General features: G+C 31.0%; 3 protein-coding genes across 4 annotated transcripts; 2 read left to right on the plus strand and 1 right to left on the minus strand.

Moving 5' to 3' along the window:
• Positions 1-850: 850 nt before the first annotated feature.
• On the minus strand, positions 851-7,756 carry LOC108907108 (major egg antigen-like). Its single transcript, XM_018710638.2, has 3 exons — positions 7,114-7,756; positions 1,665-1,709; positions 851-1,265 (listed from the first exon to the last, which is right to left on the minus strand). Exons 1-3 carry the CDS (start codon positions 7,650-7,652, stop codon positions 851-853), a joined length of 999 nt encoding a protein of 332 aa, XP_018566154.2. The 5' UTR covers positions 7,653-7,756.
• A 5,349-nt stretch (positions 7,757-13,105) lies between these two features.
• Positions 13,106-13,748, plus strand: LOC111691786 (alpha-crystallin B chain-like). The gene has a single exon (XM_023455133.1). The coding sequence runs from the start codon at positions 13,245-13,247 to the stop codon at positions 13,731-13,733; it is 489 nt and encodes a 162-aa protein (XP_023310901.1). The 5' UTR covers positions 13,106-13,244; the 3' UTR covers positions 13,734-13,748.
• A 2,618-nt stretch (positions 13,749-16,366) lies between these two features.
• Positions 16,367-23,136, plus strand: LOC108907113 (alpha-crystallin B chain-like). 2 transcript variants are annotated; one of them, XM_023455132.1, is made up of 2 exons: positions 16,367-17,043; positions 23,011-23,136. In XM_023455132.1, exons 1-2 carry the CDS (start codon positions 16,423-16,425, stop codon positions 23,020-23,022), a joined length of 633 nt encoding a protein of 210 aa, XP_023310900.1. In that variant the 5' UTR covers positions 16,367-16,422; the 3' UTR covers positions 23,023-23,136. The 2 variants fall into 2 exon arrangements, with proteins under 2 accessions (XP_023310900.1, XP_023310899.1); XM_023455131.1 differs by lacking the exon at positions 23,011-23,136 and having other exon boundaries at positions 16,367-17,090.
• Positions 23,137-23,982: the final 846 nt, after the last annotated feature.

Raw genomic sequence — 23,982 nt, forward strand, 5'->3', positions numbered from 1 at the left:
TTGCGACCGATACACGACACCCCCGGGGGTATACACAGACGAGCCGGCGAAGAAAGAAGAGCGCCAGAAGAAAGGGCCCTAGCCGGCGGGGCCCAGCCAGGACAGGAGGAGGCCCCACGAACCGATCCAATCCGGCCGCGTTGGCGGTCCGGAATGACGGGGAAAGGGCCTACCTCTACGAGGCGTCCGGGCCTACAGCGATGAAGTGGGTAAAGAGCGATAATCCCGCTCGACCCCGCACCATCCGAACTCATTTTTCCTGCCAAGGATATTGGCGCGCGCGTTACGTTCATTTGATATAGTAGCCTCTTGGTCTACAACATTACCTGTTTATACCTACCTACCCAAAAGTTGTGACGGAAAAAAATTGTCAACCTAACGTTTGCATATAAAATAAAATAAACCAGTGAAATGTTTAAAAAAGAAATGTTTTAATTGTTAATTAATCATATTCTGAACTGAAATTTTTTAGACAACCCATTTGTAATATATTTATTGACATATTTAATTGAATATAAAATACTTTTCATCCATTAACCAGCTCGGTGAAGGCCGTTTTATGGTGGGATCATATACTATAAATAAAGAGACAAATATTTTGTTTTTATTTAAGAGAGTTGGCGTCTAGTATTTTCCTATATTTGACTGGTTGTCTAACTATATTACATAAATAAGGCCCACTAATAAGAGAGGATCGAAAAATTTAAGTTAGTTTAACAATAAAACACTAGGTAGTTTCTATTTGAATATTATTTATTAACAACCCGCTTTAACAATTAAGATTAAATTACAAAAGCATAACAGAATTCAGTCTTAAACTATCACATCCCTAACAAATTTCATCATAAAATTAAGGTTCATTTTTTATTCGTCTTTTTTTCTGTTCCACCCTCTTTAATGGTTCCCCAGTCCGAATAATGGGAATCTCTCGTTGTTGGATGGACTTGTCTTCATCTACCTTAGGGGCAGTGATGGTAAGAACCCCATCAGATGACAATTTAGATTGTACCTGATTAATATCGCAATTCTGTGGAAGAACGTACCTCCTCACAAAATGCCTTGAAATATATCCATGTTCGTCTTGCTTCTCTTCGTGTTTGCCTTCAATCGTAACCGTGTTATCTCCAGTGATCTTCACAGATATTTCCTCTGGTTTAAATTGTTGGATATCGACGTTAGCTTGAAATTTGTTCTTGTCGAAATTTACTGTGGATCCCACATCGCCGACTTCATCTATCCAGTTTCTGATGTATCCAGCTGGACACCTGACTGATATCCTGGGGTTAAATGCTGTACGGAATACATCTTCTGGTTCTAATGCCAGTCCAAATTGTTGATTCAATAGTCTCGAAGGGCAGAAGATATAAGAATCGTCGAAAAACGGTAACAGAGACATTTGGCACTAATTTGTTAACAAATACTTGATTATTGTTTGATTTGAAATTTGTTTCGGTTTTTTTTCAGAAAAAATCGTTTTGCTCGCACTCTCGCATTTTGCTGTTCGTGTAATATACTGTGTTGAATCTGATATGCCGCGACGCTTTTATAGTTCCAAAGAAACCTCTAGATGGTTCTAGTGTGCCTCCAGACGTGCCTTCTATTTTGGGATTGAATAACTGTTCATCGTATATTAAGCATTATCTTTTAACAACATTTATATATACAGAGGTATTAAATGTATGTATCTATGTTGTTTTGATTGTTCACATCTAACCTAAACACCTAAACGTTACATAGACAATACTTCTTATATTTCAACAATATATTCTTGTTTCTTTAATATTTAAATAATAAAAGTACCAAGGTATTAACTTGTTATCTACGGATAGTATTTTACATATTATTACAAGTTCATGCGCATATAATAAAACATGGAATCATAAAAAAAATTGTAATAATAATATCACTTATTGTTTGTTACTGTAGGTATGCAAAGTCTATGCTTTACCTACTACAACATTTCGATGTAGGCGTCATAAAATAAGATAATTATAATTATTTTAAAACTAACATTTCTAGGTACCTTATATAATATTTTTATTGATAATGATAATACAACTAAAATTAAATAAATTTATATTTCCGTTTTTTCCTTCTCTTATTTTATATCAAGTTGCAAACAAAAAAATTGAAAATTTGAAAAAACAGAACACATACTCGAAAATAAATTTTTAATAATTGTATAAATTTATACAGGGTGCTTCAGTTCGAGTGAATGAAGCTTTAACCACAAATAGAATTCAATAAAAATAATTCAAAATTGCCTTATAAAGCAAGGGAAATCTCACCGTTTTCATATTATTTGCGAAAAACATTTGCACATGTGCATAATTTACTGTAAAATTTACAAATTTTTGTAGATCAGTGGCGTAGGAATGGGTACTAAAGAAAAAGTGATTTTTTTGCCCCAACTTCTACGTCAATGACCTAATAATAATTTGGAATTCATTTTTAGATTTAGAATTCTACATAAAAAAGGTATACTTGTTGAAAAATCGGTAGAGTGCATCGTTTTATCGAAAATCTCAGTTAAATGATAAGAAAATCTTGAGTATTCATCCATTTTTTTACAAACACTAACTAATATTTAAAATATTAAGAATAAAATGACAGTTCCTGATGACAAATAAGTCTATTATTGCTTAGTTATTTATTCATGGCAATCATTGTGTACGGATACTGTAGTGGACGCACACAGCTGATTTAAAATTAATATGTAGGTGTAATTTTTTAAAGGAATTATATCTGTTTGAAACAAACGGACCGTTGAATGAACAAGGATACCTATAATTGCTTNCTCACCAAAGTAAAAAAATAATTCAAGTTATATCATTTTTACTGAAAATAGCAGTTAATTTACGTATCGGATCGTTAACGTGAAAATATAAACATTAGACTGTTGACTGTTCCTGTTATACGTTTTTTAAGCTTTTGAAGAAGAAACTACATGTAATTTTAAAAATTATATCTGCTTTTATAATAAAGGAATGGTAATTATAAGATTGTTTAACCTTATTAACTAAAAATTATTGCCTACTTAATAAAAAAAATATTATTGTCCTCGATAATCTATTAATGATTAATAAAATCTTTACTCTCTTTCCTTATAAGATTGTATGTACACAAATTGGAGCCGCTCCTGAAAAATCGAGCCGTTTACGTCCAGCGTTTATTATTAGACTTCGTCGTTCGGTTAAAAAACACACCTTGAAGCGTTGGCCGCTAGAGCAGCACCTGCCGGGGTCCCGTTTCGTGACTCACGCTGGGCGATATTTTTTGTACAAAATCCCGTCCTTAAGACACTTGCTTTATAAGGCAATTCTGAATTATTTTCCGAGTTCTATTTGTGGTTAAAGTTTGATTCACTCGAACTGAAACACCCTGTATAAATGCATAAATTATATTATTATTTGATCTACTAAAAATATTTTCTACATTTTCTTTACTTCTATCAATATATGCTAGAAGAACAAAACAGAATTTTTAATTAGTATAAGTCGTAAATGTAGTGAAAAATAGACATCATAAAGTCGGAACATATTTTTTGCCATCAGAATCAAATTTAAAAAAAATACAAATTTTTTTAAATAATTTTATGAGACTGTAAGTAAATAAAATCAGCAAAAAAATTAAGGGAGCAGAAAAATTTCCTTCGTGAGTATTAGTCATAGCGAGAAAAAAAGCGTCTTGAATCTTGATGATTCTAGTTTTGAAATCTTGAGATGAAACATTTTTTTGAGCAGCACTCTCGGCGCAATGAAAAGAAATAATGCAAGGCAAAAATTTTACAATTTTTTTTTCAAAACTACCCATGGGCTCAGAAAATTTTTTTCATGCTTAATCAATGCCACAGTCATTTAGCCTGATTCCTCAGGAAGCTGAACTGTCTGTTTGTTTTTTTTAATTTTCTGTACGATTTTTTATCATCGAGATATCGACAATTGAGTGACAAATCACCTTTTTTCATCGATATATCATAAACTAATGATTATACAGCGAGCGAAAGATGGATTCGGTATTAACGTTACTGTCTTTCAAATCACTAAAAATTTTGAAAATTTTTCTTCTCCCTTAATTTTTTACTGAGTTTAAGTTACATTAGTTTAGGGCACTTATTTTACATAAGCAAGATTAATATTATTTGCAATGTAACTAATTCAGTCAAATTCTTAAATAATATAAATCATTAAGGTCGAAATTGTTAACAATACTACTAAACTAGCAATTTAGAAACTGAAACACAATTATCTGATGAACAGTTACTTGTGTTGTCTAGAACATATTTACTATGTAGAGTGTAAATATGTCAGAGTCATCTACTATAGCACTGAGGAAGCTTATAGATTCTTCTGGAATATACACGAATTTTGTTAGATTATCCGCTATAGCTACTCTAATAGCTACATAATTGAAATTGGTAACCAATCTGTCGTGAAGCATGATCGTTTGTATCGGCCACGACTGCATGGGCCCTTGGTGGAGACCTCGGGAGTTCTAATCGAGCTCCACGCTGGGCGCCATGTCGCGATATATGACCGTTTGTGCCTAATACTTGAGAATTGTGCAGGGAATTTGTAACATGGGCTCGCCGCGAAGACGTCGAAGCAGGACTTCGAGCCCCACGTCGAGCGCCATGTCGTGAAATATTATCTGAATGTTGTGTTTGGTCGGCATGGGTCCTCAGTGGAGGCATCGGGAGTTCTAATCGAGCTCCACGTTGGAAACCATGTCGCAACCTGTGATCTGGGATGTTAGTTCCCTTGACCGGGTTCCGCGGCNGAGGCTTTTTCATTCTGCCCGGCCGACGGCGATTGATTTCACAACCGTGGCGGGTTTTTGGTTTGAATTGGAAAGGTAGGTGAATATGATTGTTTCGCCTCCTTTTCAATTCAGCGGTCTCCGGCATATCCGTAGGTACAAGATTATGACTTCTACGAATATACGGGGTGTTCCGAAATCCTGAAGCTCGCTCGAAGGGTGGAATACGACAAATCGCATTTTTCCTATTATTAACTGTGACCTTAAATAACATTAATCAAATTTGCAATTTGGAGATCTAATAAATATTACACTTGATATATTTAATTAGGTTCATATCTTTATCTTATATACTACGATTGTCCAGTTTATTTAAACTTTTACCACAATTGTATTCTTTTCTTTCTAATTAATAATTAAGAAGAATATTGGTTTTGGAAATAATGGTAAATACTGGACATTAAATATTTAAAAATTAATTTCTTAATGCATTATTATAATTAACAAATTTTTACCACAGTTGTATTTTCATATCTTTCTAATAAATATCAAATACTTTCTTGTTTTGTTAAAAGGATGAGAAATACGTCAAATTAGTCAAAATAAATTGTGCTGCTGTTTTTCTCGAATACCATTAACAAAAACCTTATTACGTCAATGAAATGTCTAAAAATTGGCACCAGAAGGATTTTTTTCAATCAAACTGCAATTATGATTTTGTACAGTAACGACTTTCTCTTAGCAATTAAATTGTTTTTCACCGAAATACTAATCGCATTAAAGTCTGCACTACTTTGTCCATGTAAATTTATTTTTTATCACCATCAATATTTGAGACCACTGTAGTAATAATCAAATTTGGTACAGTTGTATAATAATATTTTTAAAATACAATTAGTCTCGACGGCATAAAAATATATTATAAAATCATTAAGAAACATGTTTTCTTATAATATTTAACATTTTCTGTGTTAAATGGGTAAAATTAGTCCTTTTTAGTATAAACGTTTATTCTTTTTTTCTTAGTAGTTTCAGCCATCATCAGAATCATTGAGAAATAAAATTGATTTTTTACTGACGATGACATAATATCCGAAACTAGTAGGAAAGAAAAATTCACGTATATACTCATTTAAAAAGAACTAATTTACCCCTTTGCCTTTATCACCATTCAGTATTAGGTACTTTGTATTACTTATTATAAAAGATTTCTGTCAAAATGGTACATTTTTATGTTTTACGGATAATAAATGAAAAAATCTTCCGATTAATCGAATTTTTCTAAAATAGACTTACAAGACGTTACGAAGTACAAAATTAATAAATTTCTTATAACGGTCATACCTGGTTGGAAACTTTGTATTGTCCACAGCTGTACCTGGGATCTTTAAAAATCAAATTCTAAAATAAAAAATACACAGGGGGATGTACATAACGTAATAGATCATTTTTATTAATGGAGAATTTAATTTAAAGCTCCGTTTAGTAAATTTAATTGCGGAAAATCATAATAAATAAACCAAAATATTGCCTATTTAAATAAATATATGATATACATATCTTGTAATAATCAGAAAAAGATAGAAAATTTCAAAAAAATGTAAAATATACTTACCTCATTTAAAAAAACACAAATTAATTTCCTAAAATTTTGGTCTATACATTTTCTTTTCGATGTAAGAATAAAGATAAAGGGCAAAATTCAAGGTAATCTATCTAGGCTTCAGGTAAATGAATGAATAACATGTTGAAATTAAAAAAAATGTTTTATGGTACAGCTACTGTCATCTAAACTATACTGAAAAAACTACATCTTTTAAATTATCGATTAGTACACATATTTTCATTTAAAAAAAATCGTACATATTCTTCAATTTTATTTTTTAAAATGTTAGACAAAATTAATTGTACATTCGCAGAAATATTTTTACAATTTAGCAGGTAAATGTCTGGTAACACAAATGTGTTATACAAATTAATAAGAATGATGTTTTTGTATAATATAAAAAATTTATATTTTTATAGAACTTAAATATTAATCATGCTAAAGCTCATCTTATATGGGTAAGATTGGCGATTCTACACTATTTAAAAGCAATATTAGTAAGAAAATATACCTATATCTAAAAAAACCCTCTTTTCATCCATACTCTTACTCTTTTTCACTAATAAGTAGTAATCGCAAAGGAAGGAACAGAAAATACCACATTTAAAAATAAAACATTAGTTATTAGATATTTTTTTATTAATAACCCGCTTTACAAACAGAATTTAACAATTAAATTAAAAAAAAGCATAATAGTATTCAGTCTTAAACTATCACATCCCTAATAAATGTTATAAAAAAATTAAGGTTCATTTTTCTGTTCTTCCTTTTTCTGTTCCACCTTCTTCAATGGTTCCCCAGTACGAATAATTGGGATCTCTTTTTGTTGGATAGATTTATCTTCATTCACTTTGGGCGCAGTAATTGTAAGAACTCCATCAGATGACAATTTGGATTGCACCTGATTAATATCGCAATTTTGTGGAAGAACGTACCTCCTCACAAAGTGCCTCGAAATAGATCCATGTTCGTCTTGCTTCTCTTCATGTTTGCCCTCGATAGTAACCGTGTTATCTCCAGTAACTTTCACAGATATTTCCTCAGGTTTGAACTGCTGGACATCTACGTTAGCTTGAAATTTATCCTTATCGAAACTTACTGTGGATCCTACATCACGAGCTTCATCTAACCAGTTTCTAACGTAACCAGCTGGACACCTAACGGAAAGTCTAGGGTTAAACACAGTACCGAGTATATCTTCTGGTTCCAATGGCAGTCCAAAGTGTTGATTCAAAAGCCTCGAGGGGCGGAGAAGATAAGAATCGTCGAAAAATGGCAACAGGGACATACTGGCACTAACTTGTTAACAAATAATAATACTTGAAAACTTGAATTATCGCTTCGCTTGTAACTTGGTTCTCACTGCTCGTGTTTTAATTCAACTAACGAAGCCGGTTCATGGCGACGCTTTTATAGTTCCGAGGAAAACTCTAGATGGTTCTAGTAGTCCTCTGGACATGCCTTCTATTTTGACGTTGAATAACCGTTCATCGGATACTAAGGATTATGCTGTAACAATGTTAGCTTCTAGTAAACAAACGATATCAGTAATTAAAGATAAGAATTTTGATCATTCGTAATTTATCTAAACGGTACGTATTTAAAAAATATGTGATATGTTTATTATTGTAAAAAAAATGCGATTATTATTTTAGCGTTTTCATATAGAATAAGGAATTGTTATAAAATAAATATGTAACAACATCATTTAGGTGTTTGTTTGATACTGATTGCAATATATTTTAATAACATTTTCAANTTTCTTTGTTGTGGTAGCAAACACGTTTCAGCAAAACGTATTTACTTGTGGCAGCATGAATTTTTTTTTGTGAGAGCAAAAATTTTACCTACTGTAGCTAAAATACCTTAGCAAAGCCCCTCACTTGGTGGATTTCTTTCAGTGTAGGATTATCTCAGGTCTTCGTTATAGAGATGACTGCAAAAATCAATTTAATTTAAATTAAATATCCTAACAGTTACATTAATGTACATACTGCAATGTTTGCTATACATCCCTACTTAACCGATCATCATGAAACTAATTTTGTACGCATATTCTTGGAGGTATTAGAAGTAACATAGGATACTATTTATTAAAAAATCTATATTCATTGTTTCAGGTTAGGTGTCATTTTTGTAGTTAATTCGTGAGTTTAATTCTTACTCTGTTCTTCTTTAAAAATGCCTCGGAAGCGGAAATCTGGTCTATCCAAAAATTCATCGCGGGCCCGTGCCGCCAAAGTTGCACGAAATCAATTAATGGCTTCAATGCGAGCGAAGCCGCGGGTAAAAGCTAGTAAAACATAACTTAAATATTTTTCAGACTAGAAGTGAAGTTCATACTCATAATGTTAGATCTAATTGTAAGCATAACCTTTCAGTAAATGTTTTGAGATTGAGTAAAACTAGAACTGGAAAGGGTTACATTGGTGTACATCTTTTTAATGTTATCCTATTGCATGTGAGAAATCTGAATTATAAACAATTTAAAAGCAAAAAAAATATCTTTTACAAAATGCCTTTTATAACATTGAACAGTTTTTAACAAATGAGTTTAGCCATATTTAATTTTTTGTTCTTTTTTAATTGTATAACTTTTATATTACTTGTACTTTAATTTATATAATTTTTATCTCATTTTAAATCATTTACTTGTATTATTCCCTATATGATATTGCTATTTTGATATTTCACTTTTGTCTATATGCTATTATATTCTGTTCTATTAATATGATGTATTTAGTGGAATAATTTCCTGGTTTTGACGTGTGTAAACACTGTGTAAAATAAGGGAGATATTTTTTTTTTCAAATACAATTGGACATTAAATTAACTTTCTGAAATATTCAGTGACGTCGATATTCTGATGTTCTTTATAACTGTTATTTCTCCGCCACTGATTGGTTAATGGTATTAAGGTTAAAATATTTCTATTATTATATTCTATTATTTCGATTATTAAAATATATCTATTATTTCAGATGATATTTACAGCAAATACAATTTTTTGAGACATTTATCACCTCAATGCTTGAAAATGATTGAGATATCAAAATAAGCTTATGGGACCAAGTACCATTATCTATTGTTGTTCTATCTGCTCCCGAAGTCTGATATATTAAAAATACGACATCCTGCATATTGAAAAATAACTCATTAGAGCATTTTCTCTAGTTTAAAGTATCTATCTCTTTATTTGACACGATATTTTTTTGCTTATCAAAAATGCTGCTTAATTACCAACAAAAAAAGTACTTATGTATATTAGAGAAACAGAAGTTATAGTGTAGTATACACAGGGTGTTCTCCAATGAGACGGTCATACTTCAATTATCCCAATAAGAAATTTACATCCTTATACTTTGTTAAATATAACTTCATAACAAGTATACTTTTTAGCTTTTTCAATACAAAAAAATAACAGACATATTCTTTGCGACCTCTCTTTTCTTAAAAGAATAAAATAAACAAAATTTTTTGATGGTCCATACTTTTTGAGGAAATACATTTGGACTAAGATAACTCGATCTAGATAGGTTTAATTTTTATTACTAGCTATTTTTTTAATAAATTTTATGCCAACTTTGGAGTTATAACAAATTATGTTTACTGATTTTATTATTTATATTTTGCACAGATTTTGAAACATAATTAATTATCTGATGAACAGTTATTTTTGTTGACTCGCGTTGAACGAACTAGAATACAATATAACATGCCAGAGTCATCTAGAACAGTATTGAGAAGGTTAATGTCTTACCAGTACAAACCGTACGTTTGACCTGTAGGTCTCTATGCCTTCTGGCATATAGGGAATTTCGTTGCAGTATTGATCGGTTGAAACGTTAAAACCCTTGGCTATTATACACTAGTCAAGGGTTAAAACTTTAGGAAACTGTTCTGAAGAAGCTTTTATTATTTTTAACTACTTGTATTTATAGTATTGTAAATAATTTTTGACAAATTGATGATACTGGAAACGACAAAAGTGAGAATATAATGAATACACATTCATCTCAATAAAATTACAATTTATTTTAAAATAATTAAGATAAGCTGTTACTCTGTTCATTAGAAGAGGTATTTTTCCACGTGAAAATAAATATAAAAAATTATTTAAATAGGTAAATTCTTGCACAAAAAAAAATTAGTGTCAATTCAAAGCATTATACATATGCTGATTATTCATTTACATATGTCAAATATTATGATACACCACTGAACAGAACTGTTTTATTTATGAAATCTAAATTTTATTTTCAATGAACTTTTCTCTTAACTTTTTCTGTGTCGTTTAAATACCTACAATTTATATTATTTAAATCTCAAGAAACTAAGATACTTTTATTAAACACCTAAACTGTCTAAAACTGTCAATGAAAGCATTTTGTTATTTTTGTTGTTTGAATTATTTACAATTTACCCTCTATAAATAATATAAATACAATTTATCTAAAATGACCTTTCTTGGTTCAAAATTGTAAGTCATGCAGAAATTATTTTCAATAACTCAATAAGTAGGTACAAAATTATTTACTCAATATAACCTTCAGTTGCTGCCTCGTGTACATAAAATTTACACTAATACAATATTTATTGCAAGTATAAGACTAGGGTGCCTCCTGTTAGATATAATAGATCTTATTTAAATTTTAAAATTTCTTCTATAATCAAACCCCTATCCGTATCGCAATTAATTAATTTTTAAATTTATCTTCATAGGAACCCATAAACATTCTGTGACATATAATTTCAGGCAATAAATTAAGCAGCTTTTCTTATTATAGTTAAAGCACAAGTATTAAAAAATAGTCAAATTACATTAAATGTACCTATGTTTTACAATGTTTACGATTAAAGTTTTGTGTCAAAGTAATTTAAAAAATATATATTTTCTTCATTTCTCTTTTCAACATGAAATGGCTTTGTAATAATACTTTAATTTAATAAATAATTATTGTCCTCCAATAATTGAAAATAACATGAATTTTAATATTAAAGTACAAAACTAGCAGAACTATTATTGCAATTTGCTACACTAATACCCTATGTAGATAATAAAATTTATTCTATTGATGATATAGTATTTTTAAAATAATACACCTTAAAACGATAAACACGCTTGTATTTTGTCGATATGTATGTATACATATTCCATTTTTATCTACTTGTTAAGTTTTTGTATTACATTTAAACGCCTGTTAAAGATAAGTTTTTAGACAGAACCGTTATTATTTGTTCCAACAAACTGCGGAAATTTTAAAACCTCGTTTCTATGGATATCGATTTTCTTCTCCCCTGTTCTGGAATAAAAGGCAGGCACTCATATTCGTTCATGGGATAATGCTCAACGTTCCGTTTCGAAATACATAAATAACTCAATAATATAATGCATTTTTTAAATTAAACAAAATGTTATACTTGTTAATACATTTATTATTCAATTTCTTGTATAATTTATTTTAGTTTCTTCCTTTTGTTGTGCAAATTGATTCCTAAATACATTCCAACAATGATTGCTGATTTTTTAGTTCATTTTCACTATACGCCTTAGATTTTGAGAAGTACAAGATGTTTCATCTTCATTTAGTTTCGAATATTCTATACGAAAAAATAACAAAAGTATACAGACTGAATTTTTCGAGTTAGCTACCAAAAGATTTTTCCATTATGGTCCTGCAATTTTAAAATTCTATCTTCAAAAATCTGTTGGCCCTCAATGAAAGGTGGTATATGTTGTATACTAAAAATAAATGAATTCTCATAAATGATTCAAAAGTTATAACCAAAGTAGGTTTTAATGAAAATCAAAAATCACTTTGCATATCTAGAAATCCTGAAACAAGACTTCTTTAAGTAATCTTTACATGCTAGCCCAGGTTGCCTCACTCTTCCATTACAGTACACATGTATGTACAGTTCATCATGAATCAGGATGTTAAAGTATCTAAAAAGTATTAAATATACACTAAATACTTAAATGGGTTTTTATTTTTCAATCTAATTTGTGTTTTAAAGAAAAAATAACTTCCTCTTTATTGTTAAAAGTTATACCTATTTTTTAGCCTAATTGACCAAAAAAAAATAGTACAGGTTTTTTATGAAATCTATTCATTAAAATTTAGTAGCGTAGAAATTTGTCTCTTGCTATGTCTTAAAAAATTCAAATCCCCATTTACTTTTTTGATAGTAAATTATTACTATCAAAAATAATTGATTACTTACAAAATACTATATGCAAAAAAAATATACTTTTTTGTGAAACAGTTTCAAAATTATTTTAAACTGTGTGACAAGATTTGGAATTAAAAAAAATTAAAATTGAGTATTGGAGTTCTCAATGAGTGTATTTCCTAGTATCTCTACCACTTGATATAATTAATATTGATTAATATATATTAACTTGCCGGCCCTTAATTCATGAATGTCCATCAAACATCTTTCAGGATATTTAGAGATGTAAACAGCATATTTTTTAAAGTGTTGACCAATCTGTATCTAAAACAAAACCGTTTAGAACATACGTTCACGTGTAAGTTCAACTTTAAAATAAATTTAAAAATCATCCCCTTTATTATCGAGAGCGCCTTGTTATTATTCTTTTTTACAAAAAAAGTATATTAGTTTTTATTTGATAATTTAAATAACTATTTTTTATTTTTATACTTTGCTACCTTACATTTACAATTATTGTCTTGCAAGTAACTGCTAGAACAGTTAATATCTGATGAATGCATGCGAACAAATCCAGAGCCATCTAGTCGCATGCTTAGTTAGTATATGTACCTCTTTGAGTTGTGCTAAACGGCAGTTTGAATTTGAACGCGTACGAGACTGGAGGTTGTCAAGCGTTATTATACATAAGACAAACGATAGAAAAATGTCTCTAATTCCATGGGTTGAAGACTTCCACCGGCCTTCCAGATACTGGAACAGTGGTTTAGGACTCTGGAGGAGTCCCGAAGATTACACTCAAGCAGTTGTGCCAAGGAACTTGCTTACCAGCCCTCTGGAATATCTAAACTGTAAAATTAAGGATTCAGGATTAGAATCGATCCTCAGAGGGGAAAAATTCCATACCAACATCGATGTCCAACAGTTCAAACCGGAGGAACTTTCTGTGGAAGTAACTGGAAATAATACGGTAACCATAGAGGGAAAGCATGAGGAACAGCAGGATGAGCATGGTTACATTTCCCGGCATTTTGTTAGAAAGTACGTTCTTCCGAAAAACTGGGATGTCAGTCGGGTCGAGTCGAAACTAACGGCGGATGGAGTTTTGTCCATCACTGCTCCCAAGGTCGAAGGGAGCAAACATATTCCAATACAACTGGTGAAGAGCTTAAAACTGGATGAGGGAAAGAAATAAAGTTTATAGTTTAGATTCCATGATATTATATTATATTGCATTATTTTTTTTTTTCATGTCATTGCAGCATCTACTGAAGACTGATATACATAACTCGTATTCCGATTATATTTCTATGTACCTACTTGTATAATTAATTTTTATTAATAAAAATGCGTAATAATTATTTAGTGTTCTTTATTAAAAAGTTAATCTTCAAATACCAATAAAAATGAAACTATTTATACCATTTATTTCAACTTGTTCCATTTCAAAAGTGAATAAAAAGGTAAGAATTTTTTAGATGTTTAAAAAAGTGTACACTATCCAGCATTCTTGATTGTTATTTTGGGTACTATTTGTTAATACTTAGTATAATTTTTTAAAGCATAACGAACCATCCATTGCGGATGCAAAACAATATTTACACTGTTATAGCAAATTTACTAATAAAACACTACAGTCAGTAATTATTATTACATGCTCATTCGAAATAACTTATGGTATTGTTTTGTTCACCAGAGTAATGATATGAACAGTACAGAGTCATTGAATTGAGAGAGTACCGCCATCGCCCCCCATGTTCGATCCAAATGTATGTTTAGTTGCATATACATAGTTATAACCGGTTAGATCTCAGGTCCGATTACTGCCGCAAGCTATGCAACCATATATTCACTGCATCCAATTCCGATTTGTCAACCAACGCCATGTTCGGGACATTAGAAAGAGAGGTTATGGTTTCTTTATCTAACTTATGGGAACATTGTTGGCGGTACTCTCTCTATTCAGTGACTCTAGAAAATAAATAGTACAGAGCATTCTATACTTCATTGGCAGTACTACCCTCTCGCACTGTAAATACAGAAATATCAGAGTAAATCTGTAATATCCTACACACTGATTGTATCGTTGATTAATGTATTTTAATTGGGAAACAGTTAACGATATTATTTTTGGAAATATTCTAGAATCTTATAATGTAATACAGCATTCTTGGATAATCATCCAACTCAACAACAAATGCAGAATTAGAAATCTGTAATAGAAGATTCCGTTTTTAGTTAATAGGAAACTACAAACGAAGGTGCAGAGGGTGACCCGCAATAAGTATCTCCTTGAAGAGGGGGGAATATACGAACATAATTATATTAAATTGAAATTTTCTACACTGAAAAAACAATAACTTATTATTACTAAATTAATCTGCTATTTTGAGTGCAGTTAGTTTACATTTGAGATAAACCAGTTGAGATAAACCTACGTTGAGATAAACCAGTTGAATTTAATGCTTTTGATTTATTCGAATTAAAAAAAAAATAGTTTAGAATAGATTTGTTATTTAAGAAATACTATTTGATATTAACCTATCAAATGTTACAATAAACTGCGGTAAAATTATTCCATGTATTTGGAATACCATTTGGTTACATTTCTCTAAAATTTACAACATTAATCGTTTCAATATTAAAAAACATTATTGAAAAAATACACCAATCGCGTGATTATTGTGTTCTCCCCTGTCAGTCGTGTTTTTGCCGTCATGGAGAGTATGTGTGCATCATGTGCATAGAGAAATAACTAACTATAATATAAGAGTAGTCAAAACTGTATTCCAAGACTGGAAGAAAATTCACAACTACAGCGCCACCTGAATAATAACTGATAAAATAATAGGAACTGGAGGGAGTAACACCTTATTTAAAACAAAGAAATATAAAAATTGTGGTAAAATACAAGCTAATAAATAAATAAAAACATCAAAACGTAACATAAACTTGTAAAAAATAGATATCTTTTTACAAATATTAAAAAAACAACAATCACTATCCTTTTATCAGTCATGATGATATATAATCTTTGCTCGCAAACTTGCAGAAATGTAATGAAGTGTAATATGCACCACATGCCACATATGCAGTAAAAATTGAAATAGTTACCTTCCTAATACAAACTACATATTTCACTTCTTATCTCATGTAGTTTTGCAGTTTGCAAATACAAGTTCATGAGCAAAGCCAGTATTTGTTAACGTAGGTACTTTTTTATTCTTTTTTAAGTCATTTTTTTTTAGTGGTCACTCATATTTTTTTTTAGACCATTAATATAATGCTTTCTCTAACCAAATCAGACTTAATTTTAATAGAAAACAATCTCATGAAACATTAACAAACAGTTTTTGTCCACAGATGAATCAAAGTTTTATTTATACCACAATCAAATTCAAAATTTTGCAGTTCTCTTTAAGGTGATGGAAGAGGTATGAAATGCTTTAAAACCCGGTAACATTGGGGTCTATGTTTGTAAATTGCCAAGAAAAACTTTTTATCTTGAACAGTCCACATGTTTCTTTTTAAGTGCATTATTCACAATTCCCTTCATGAATTGAGATGCAATTATTAATACTTTCTCTATTAGTCCTGTAGCCAGAGGGGTCCCAATTGCCTCCTTCATTTAGATGGAGTTACCCAAGGGTTTTTTGTGTATTTTGAGCTGCAGAACACAAATTTTTTGGGTAGAAGTTTGCCCGGATGTCGTTAAGTTTTTTATTAACAAAAAAACTTGCAAAATACTGAGAACTTAGTTTTTGGCAAAATAAATATTAGTTTTTGTTTGATAATTTAAATAACTATTTTTTTATTTTTATACTTTGCTACCTTACATTTACAATTATTGTCTTACAAGTAACTGCTAGAACAGTTAATATCTGATGAACGCATGCGAACAAATCCAGAGCCATCTAGTCGCATGCTTAGTTAGTATATGTACCTCTTTGAGTTGTGCTAAACGGCAGTTTGAATTTGAACGCGTACGAGACTGGAGGTTGTCAAGCGTTATTATACATAAAACAAACGATAGAAAAATGTCTCTAATTCCATGGGTTGAAGACTTCCACCGGCCTTCCAGATACTGGAACAGTGGTTTAGGACTCTGGAGGAATCCCGAAGATTACACTCAAGCAGTTGTGCCAAGGAACTTGCTTACCAGCCCTCTGGAATATCTAAACTGTAAAATTAAGGATTCAGGATTAGAATCGATCCTCAGAGGAGAAAAATTCCATACCAACATCGATGTCCAACAGTTCAAACCGGAGGAACTTTCTGTGAAAGTAACTGGAAATAATACGGTAACCATAGAGGGAAAGCATGAGGTACAGCAGGATGAGCATGGTTACATTTCCCGGCATTTTGTTAGAAAGTACGTTCTTCCGAAAAACTGGGATGTCAGTCGGGTCGAGTCAAAACTAACGACGGATGGAGTTTTGTCCATCACTGCTCCCAAGGTCGAAGAGAGCAAACATATCCCAATACAACTGGTGAAGAGATTAAAACTGGATGAGGGAAAGAAATAAAGTTTATAGTCTAGATTCCATTGTATTATTTTTTTGTTTTCATGTGTCATTGCAGCATCTACTGAAGACTGATATACATAACTCGTATTCCGATTATATTTCTATGTACTTCTATAATTCATTTTTATTAATAAAAATACGTAATAATTAATTAGTGTTCTTTATTAAAAAGGTTAATCTTCAAATACCAATAAAAAGGTAGGAATTTTTTAGATGTTTAAAAAAGTGCACACTATCCAGCATTCTTGGTTGTTATTTTGAGTACTATTTATTAATACTTATTATAATTTTGCTCATTCGAAAATATAGTATTATTTTGTTCACCAGAGTAATGATATGAACAGTATAGAGTCACTGAATCGAGAGAGTACCGCCATCGTCCTCCATGTTCGATCCATGTGTATGTTTGGTTGCATATAGTTATAACCGGTTAGATCTCGGGTCTGACTACTGTCACAAACTATGCAACCATATATTCACTGCATCCAATTCTGATTTGTCAACCGACGCCATGTTCGGGACATTAGAAAGAGAGGTTATGGTTTCTTTATCTAACTTATGGAAACATTGTTGGCGGTACTCTCTCAATTCAAAGATTAGAAAGTCAATAGTACAGAGCATTCTATACTTCATTGGCAGTACTACCCTCTCGCACTGTAAATACAGAAATATCAAAGTAATTAAATCTGTAATATCCCTACACACTGACTAGTACCGTTGAATGTGGCTGCAGTGTTGCCAGGTCTTAAAATAGCAAAGCATGAGAAAATCCTGCAAAAAAACATGAGATTTATAAAAAAAGCATGAGATGGCGCAAATGCCTCGCAAGGTGTATAATTTGGTTGCATAATACAACATAAAAAATCTAAATATGTATTATATATTTTTCAAAATATATTAAGTTTTCTTAAATTCAATATAGAGGGGCTGCATTACATTTTATAATATGAGTTGTACAAAAATAACAATACAATAGTATTTTAAATGCAAGTTTAATAAAATAACAAAATTAACTACTTATTCGCATACTCGGATCACAGAGGGAATCGCATATTATTGCGCTATATATTGAAGTCTAAAAAGCATGAGATTTTGCAAATAAAACATGATAACATGAGATTGATTTGCAAAACATGAGATATCATGCAAAAGCATGAGACCTGGCATCACTGTGTGGCTGTGTTCTTTTTATTCATCGTTTGGATGTGATGGATTCCGTACAGCCAATAAGAGAACAGATTTTTTTAAACAGACCAATCTTAATACATCGATGGAATTCTTGGCATTAAAACGAGGAATAAAAGAACACGGCCTGTATTTCAACTGGGAAACAGTTAAAGATATTACACTGAAAAACCAATAACTTACTATTACCAAATTAATCTGCTATTCTGAGTACAGTTAGGTTACATTTATGCTAGCTACTTTGAGATAAACCAGTTTTAACGCTTTTGCTTTATTCGAATTAAAAAAAACAGTTTACAATAGATTTTGTTATTTAAGAAATATTATTTGATATTAACCTATCAAACGTTACAATAAACTGCGGTAAAATTATTCCAAATATAGTAAACCATTTGGTTATGAAAGTTCATTTTCTCTAAAATTGACAACATTAATCATTTCAATATTAAAAAATATTATTGAAAANGATTCCGTACAGCCAATAAGAGAACAGATTTTTTTAAAAAGACCAATCTTAATACATCGATGGAATTCTTGGCATTAAAACGAGGAATAAAAGAACACGGCCTGTATTTCAACTGGGAAACAGTTAAAGATATTACACTGAAAAACCAATAACTTACTATTACCAAATTAATCTGCTATTCTGAGTACAGTTAGGTTACATGTATGCTAGCTACTTTGAGATAAACCAGTTTTAACGCTTTTGCTTTATTCGAATTAAAAAAAACAGTTTACAATAGATTTTGTTATTTAAGAAATATTATTTGATATTAACCTATCAAACGTTACAATAAACTGCGGTAAAATTATTCCAAATATAGTAAACCATTTGGTTATGAAAGTTCATTTTCTCTAAAATTGACAACATTAATCATTTCAATATTAAAAAATATTATTGAAAAATTACACTAATCGTGTGACTATTATGTTCTCCTCTGTCGTGTCTTTGCCGTTATGGAGAGTACGTGTGCATCATGTGCATAGAGAAATAACTATAATAAGAGTAGTCAAAACTGTACTCCAAGACTGGAAGCAAATTCACAACTACAGCTCCACCTGAATAATAACTGATAAAATAATAGGAACTGGCGGGAGTTACACTTTATTTAAAACAAAGGAATATAAAAATTGTGGTAAAATACAAGATAATAAATAAATAAAAACATCAAAACGTAACATAAACTTATAAAAAATAAATCTTTTTACAAATATTAAAAAAACTCAACAATCACTATCAGTCTTTTATCAGTCATGATAATATAANATCTGTAATATCCCTACACACTGACTAGTACCGTTGAATGTGGCTGTGTTCTTTTATTCATCATTTGGATGTGATAGATTCCGTACAGCCAATAAGAGAACAGATTTTTTTAAAAAGACCAATCTTAATACATCGATGGAATTCTTGGCATTAAAACGAGGAATAAAAGAACACGGCCTGTATTTCAACTGGGAAACAGTTAAAGATATTACATTGAAAAACCAATAACTTACTATTACCAAATTAATCTGCTATTTTGAGTACAGTTAGGTTACATGTATGCTAGCTACTTTGAGATAAACCAGTTTTAACGCTTTTGCTTTATTCGAATTAAAAAAAAACAGTTTACAATAGATTTTGTTATTTAAGAAATATTATTTGATATTAACCTATCAAACGTTACAATAAACTGCGGTAACATTATTCCAAATATAGTAAACCATCTGGTTATGACAGTTCATTTTCTCTAAAATTGACAACATTAATCATTTCAATATTAAAAAATATTATTGAAAAATTACACTAATCGTGTGACTATTATGTTCTCCCCTGTCGTGAGAAATAACTATAATAAGAGTAGTCAAAACTGTACTCCAAGACTGGAAGCAAATTCACAACTACAGCTCCGCCTAAATAATAACTGGTAAAATAATAGGAACTGGCGGGAGTTACACTTTATTTAAAACAAAGGAATATAAAAATTGTGGTAAAATACAAGATAATAAGTAAATAAAAACATCAAAACGTAACATAAACTTATAAAAAATAAATCTTTTTACAAATATTAAAAAAACTCAACAATCACTATCAGTCTTTTATCAGTCATGATAATATAATCTTTGCTCGCAAACTTGCAGAAATGTAGTGCAGTGTAATACGCCACATATGCAGTAAAAATTGAAATAATTACCTTCCTAATACAAACTACATATTTCACTTCTTATCTCATGCAGTTTTGTAGTTTGCAAGTACAAGTTCATGAGCAAAGCCAGTATTTGTTAACGTAGGTACTTTTTTATTCTTTTTTAAGTCATTTTTTTTTTAGTGGTCACTCATATTTTTTTGAGAGACCAATAATATAATGCTTTCTCTAACCAAATCAGACTTAATTTTAATAGAAAACAATCTCATGAAACATTAACAAACAGTTTTTGTCCACAGATGAAACAAAGTTTTATTTATACCACAATCAAATTCAAAATTTTGCAAAATTCTTTTTAAGGTTGCTGGTGATGGAAGAGGTATGAAATGCTTTCAAACCCGGTAACATTGGGGTCTATGTTTGTAAATTGCCAAGAAAAAACTTTTTATCTTGAACAGTCCACAGGTGTTTCTTTTTAAGTGCATTATTCACAATTCCCTTCATGAATTGAGATCCAATAATCAATACTTTCTCTATTAGTCCTGTAGCCAGGGGGGTCCCAATTGCCTCCTTCATTTAGATGGAGTTACCCAAGTGTTTTTTGTGTATTTTGAGCTGCAGAACACAAATTTTTTGGGTAGAAGGTTGCCCGGTAGTCGATAAGCTTTTTTATTAATAAAAAAACTTGCGAAATACTGAGAACTTAGTTTCTGGCAAAATAAAATGTATTTTCTTGTTCTTTGACCCATTTTAAGAAGAAAATGTCTCTTGCAATTTTTTTTAAACGCATAGTTTTCGAGATAAACGCCATTAAAAACTCGAAAAATGTGAATTTTGCGATTTTCAATCGTTAATAACTTTTGATTGAATAGGTATTTTGTAATTCTGCTGACGGCGTTTGAAAGTTCATTAAATACTACAAATTATGAGTAATTGCAGTGTGAAAATTTGTTTTTTCCACTGTTATTTGAAGCTATAAACAAATAGCGATTGAGCGTTCAGAAGGGTGCGCCGCCATGTATGTAAGAGAACGGTTGCCTTCTTACAGGCGTTTAATACACGATCTTGACGCGTACTCTTCATTTCTACAGGGTCGGAAAGTCCCCATGGTTCATCGGCCGTTACGTGAGAACGATAAAGAAAGTCATAGAAATCCGTGCGATAGAGAAATATGGCTATAATGAAGGCGTCTAATAGTCACCGCCCATTTCGCCCTTCCACAAATAAGAAGTGGATCTAATAAACGTTTACTTTTGTGAAGCTCATTTTGAACTCCATGATAAAGTTTTCTCTTTGTCGGTGTTTGTAATATATTTTGATTGTTGGTTTGTTCTAAAATATCACCAATTATTTTAATTTATTGTCTGCCTGACACTCCTTCTCCCGCGTGCAGTTTATTACATGAACTATCAATGTAAAACTTTCTTAAAATAGAAGTTTAACCCTTTCTTTAATTGTTTTTAAAATCCCGGTGCAATGCGTCCAATAGTTAACAAGAATTAACATTATAAAGAAAGTTATCTTGGGAACGCAGTATCTCAGTATACTAATAGTAGGTATACTGTGCTTGGGAACAAAGAGGCGTGGGTGATGTCTCTTTTTTTAACATTACCGTAAAAATAAGTTCTATTTAATGCAAAAAGAGCGAATTCCAAGCGGTTTTTGCCTGATCCTGGGACAATTTGTTTATAACGCGTTTTGCACGTCCTACTTTGTTAGTTGTAAAAAGCAACTTAATTTCACCTTTTTGAAATTTTTCTTTTTCGATACGTATCTTTGGATCAATTAGTACCTATGTCTGTGATATTAACTTTAAAGTTAACGTTTAGAACGTTAGTTAACGTTAAACAATTAGTTGCAAAAACATGAACGAAATTAATTAACAAATACCTGGAGCAACAATTTCACGGTCAATCGAATCGGCCTTTGGCGCACATGTTGGTTTTTGGATTGTTGGATTGACCGTTTTTTCCATGAGTTTCATCAACATTCATCGCTTTTGCAATATTAAGTATTTAAGTAAAGACAATCTTCCTCCCCTAATAGAAAATACAAACTCTTACTTTCAATAGTATTGATATTTCTGTAAGAATATTTGTGAGACGTATTCAAGCGTATTAAGACAAATGTGAAGGGTATTCGACACCCAAATTCCTAACTAGACTTGAATAGGTTACGTTTCCTGCAAATTAGTAAAAGTAAAAATAATTATTGTAACCAGTTAAGAGGGACGTCGGATAGATATTTGGAAAATGTCACATTACGCACATTATTGTTAACTGGTAAAATAAAATTAATGAATGAAATAGGAGATTAATTGAAATAAAACATCCTGTATTCCGAAAACAAAAACAATTCCGAATGATACTTAAATTTAATGTAAAACGAAGACAATCGTGACAGGTGCAGTAAGTTCTAATAATAATGATATCTCATCCATTTCTGAAACTAGAAAATCAAATAAATTATAAACTATCTCATTTAACAATTGTATTTAAAAATGTAGTCTGTGATTCTATAAAAAAAACTATATTACAGAGGTACATAACCTTATTTTTTTAATTTTGGGGGTTATGTGGGGAATAATTGAAATAAATGGAGATGATATCTTAAAAATACGCAATTTTGACTTTTCAAATTTTAGATGATCTACTGGTGATTTCTCGTATGGGAATCCCTCCAAAGCAATATATTTCCGGCCATCTAAGGTCTTCCAAAATCCTCGAACTCTTCCCAAGGGCGTGACTATCTCCGGCAGATCGTCCTGATTTGAACAAACTAAATTGAATTTAAATATAAATTAAACTATTCTTTTTGTGGACTGCATAAAACCAAATTGGTTTTGAAAAATGGATCTCCAGGATTCAGCCCTAGTTTTTTACAACACAAAATCAGCCATAATTTATTTAAATCCAATAAATCTTTTAAATTTAGAAAGATAGGACAAGGTCCAGGGAGTCTTCTTAAAGCAGAACCTACGAGAGAGTCACCAGCGGAAAAAGTCATTTCTGTGATCCATCGTCAACCCTGGGAATCGGCAGAATTTTAACCAGGAGACGGTATTCCAGCTAGAGTGTGAACTCGGATCAAAATTGCTCGATTTCTTATTATGCTAAGCTTTTTAAGCTTGCAGGTACTCTATGAAGCCGTCAAAACAAAAACTTTTAGTGTCTAGCCCACACAAAAGAACAGTAAAGAAAGTGTAGCAGACTCGAAGTGTTAAAAAATCCTAAAATTTTAAATTCAGTCCAAAGAAACTCAGACAGTCAGTTGAAACCTATAATGGTAAGTGCATCTCAGTGTTCTTGGACCATAAACAGCGCGGAAAACTACATTAAAATAAAACAAAATACTTCAAAATAGCCTTGTAATACAAAATAATAACTTCGTAACAATTCGAATCGGCAAAGCCAAAACGGTTCAGAAAATATCAAAATGCATCAAAACAGCTTTAGAACACAAAAGATACATCAAATCAGGTTGACTGTATAAAAATTCTTTAAATCTGTTATGAAATACAGTAAAATAGATAGAATCACATTAAAAATACAATACAGAACTTAAGAATGCGTCAAATTGCCCCGGGAACAAAGGACAATGACCT

The sequence above is a fragment of the Anoplophora glabripennis genome, unplaced genomic scaffold (assembly GCF_000390285.2).
Source record: "Anoplophora glabripennis isolate ALB-LARVAE unplaced genomic scaffold, Agla_2.0 scaffold325, whole genome shotgun sequence".
Lineage (NCBI taxonomy): Eukaryota > Metazoa > Arthropoda > Insecta > Coleoptera > Cerambycidae > Anoplophora > Anoplophora glabripennis.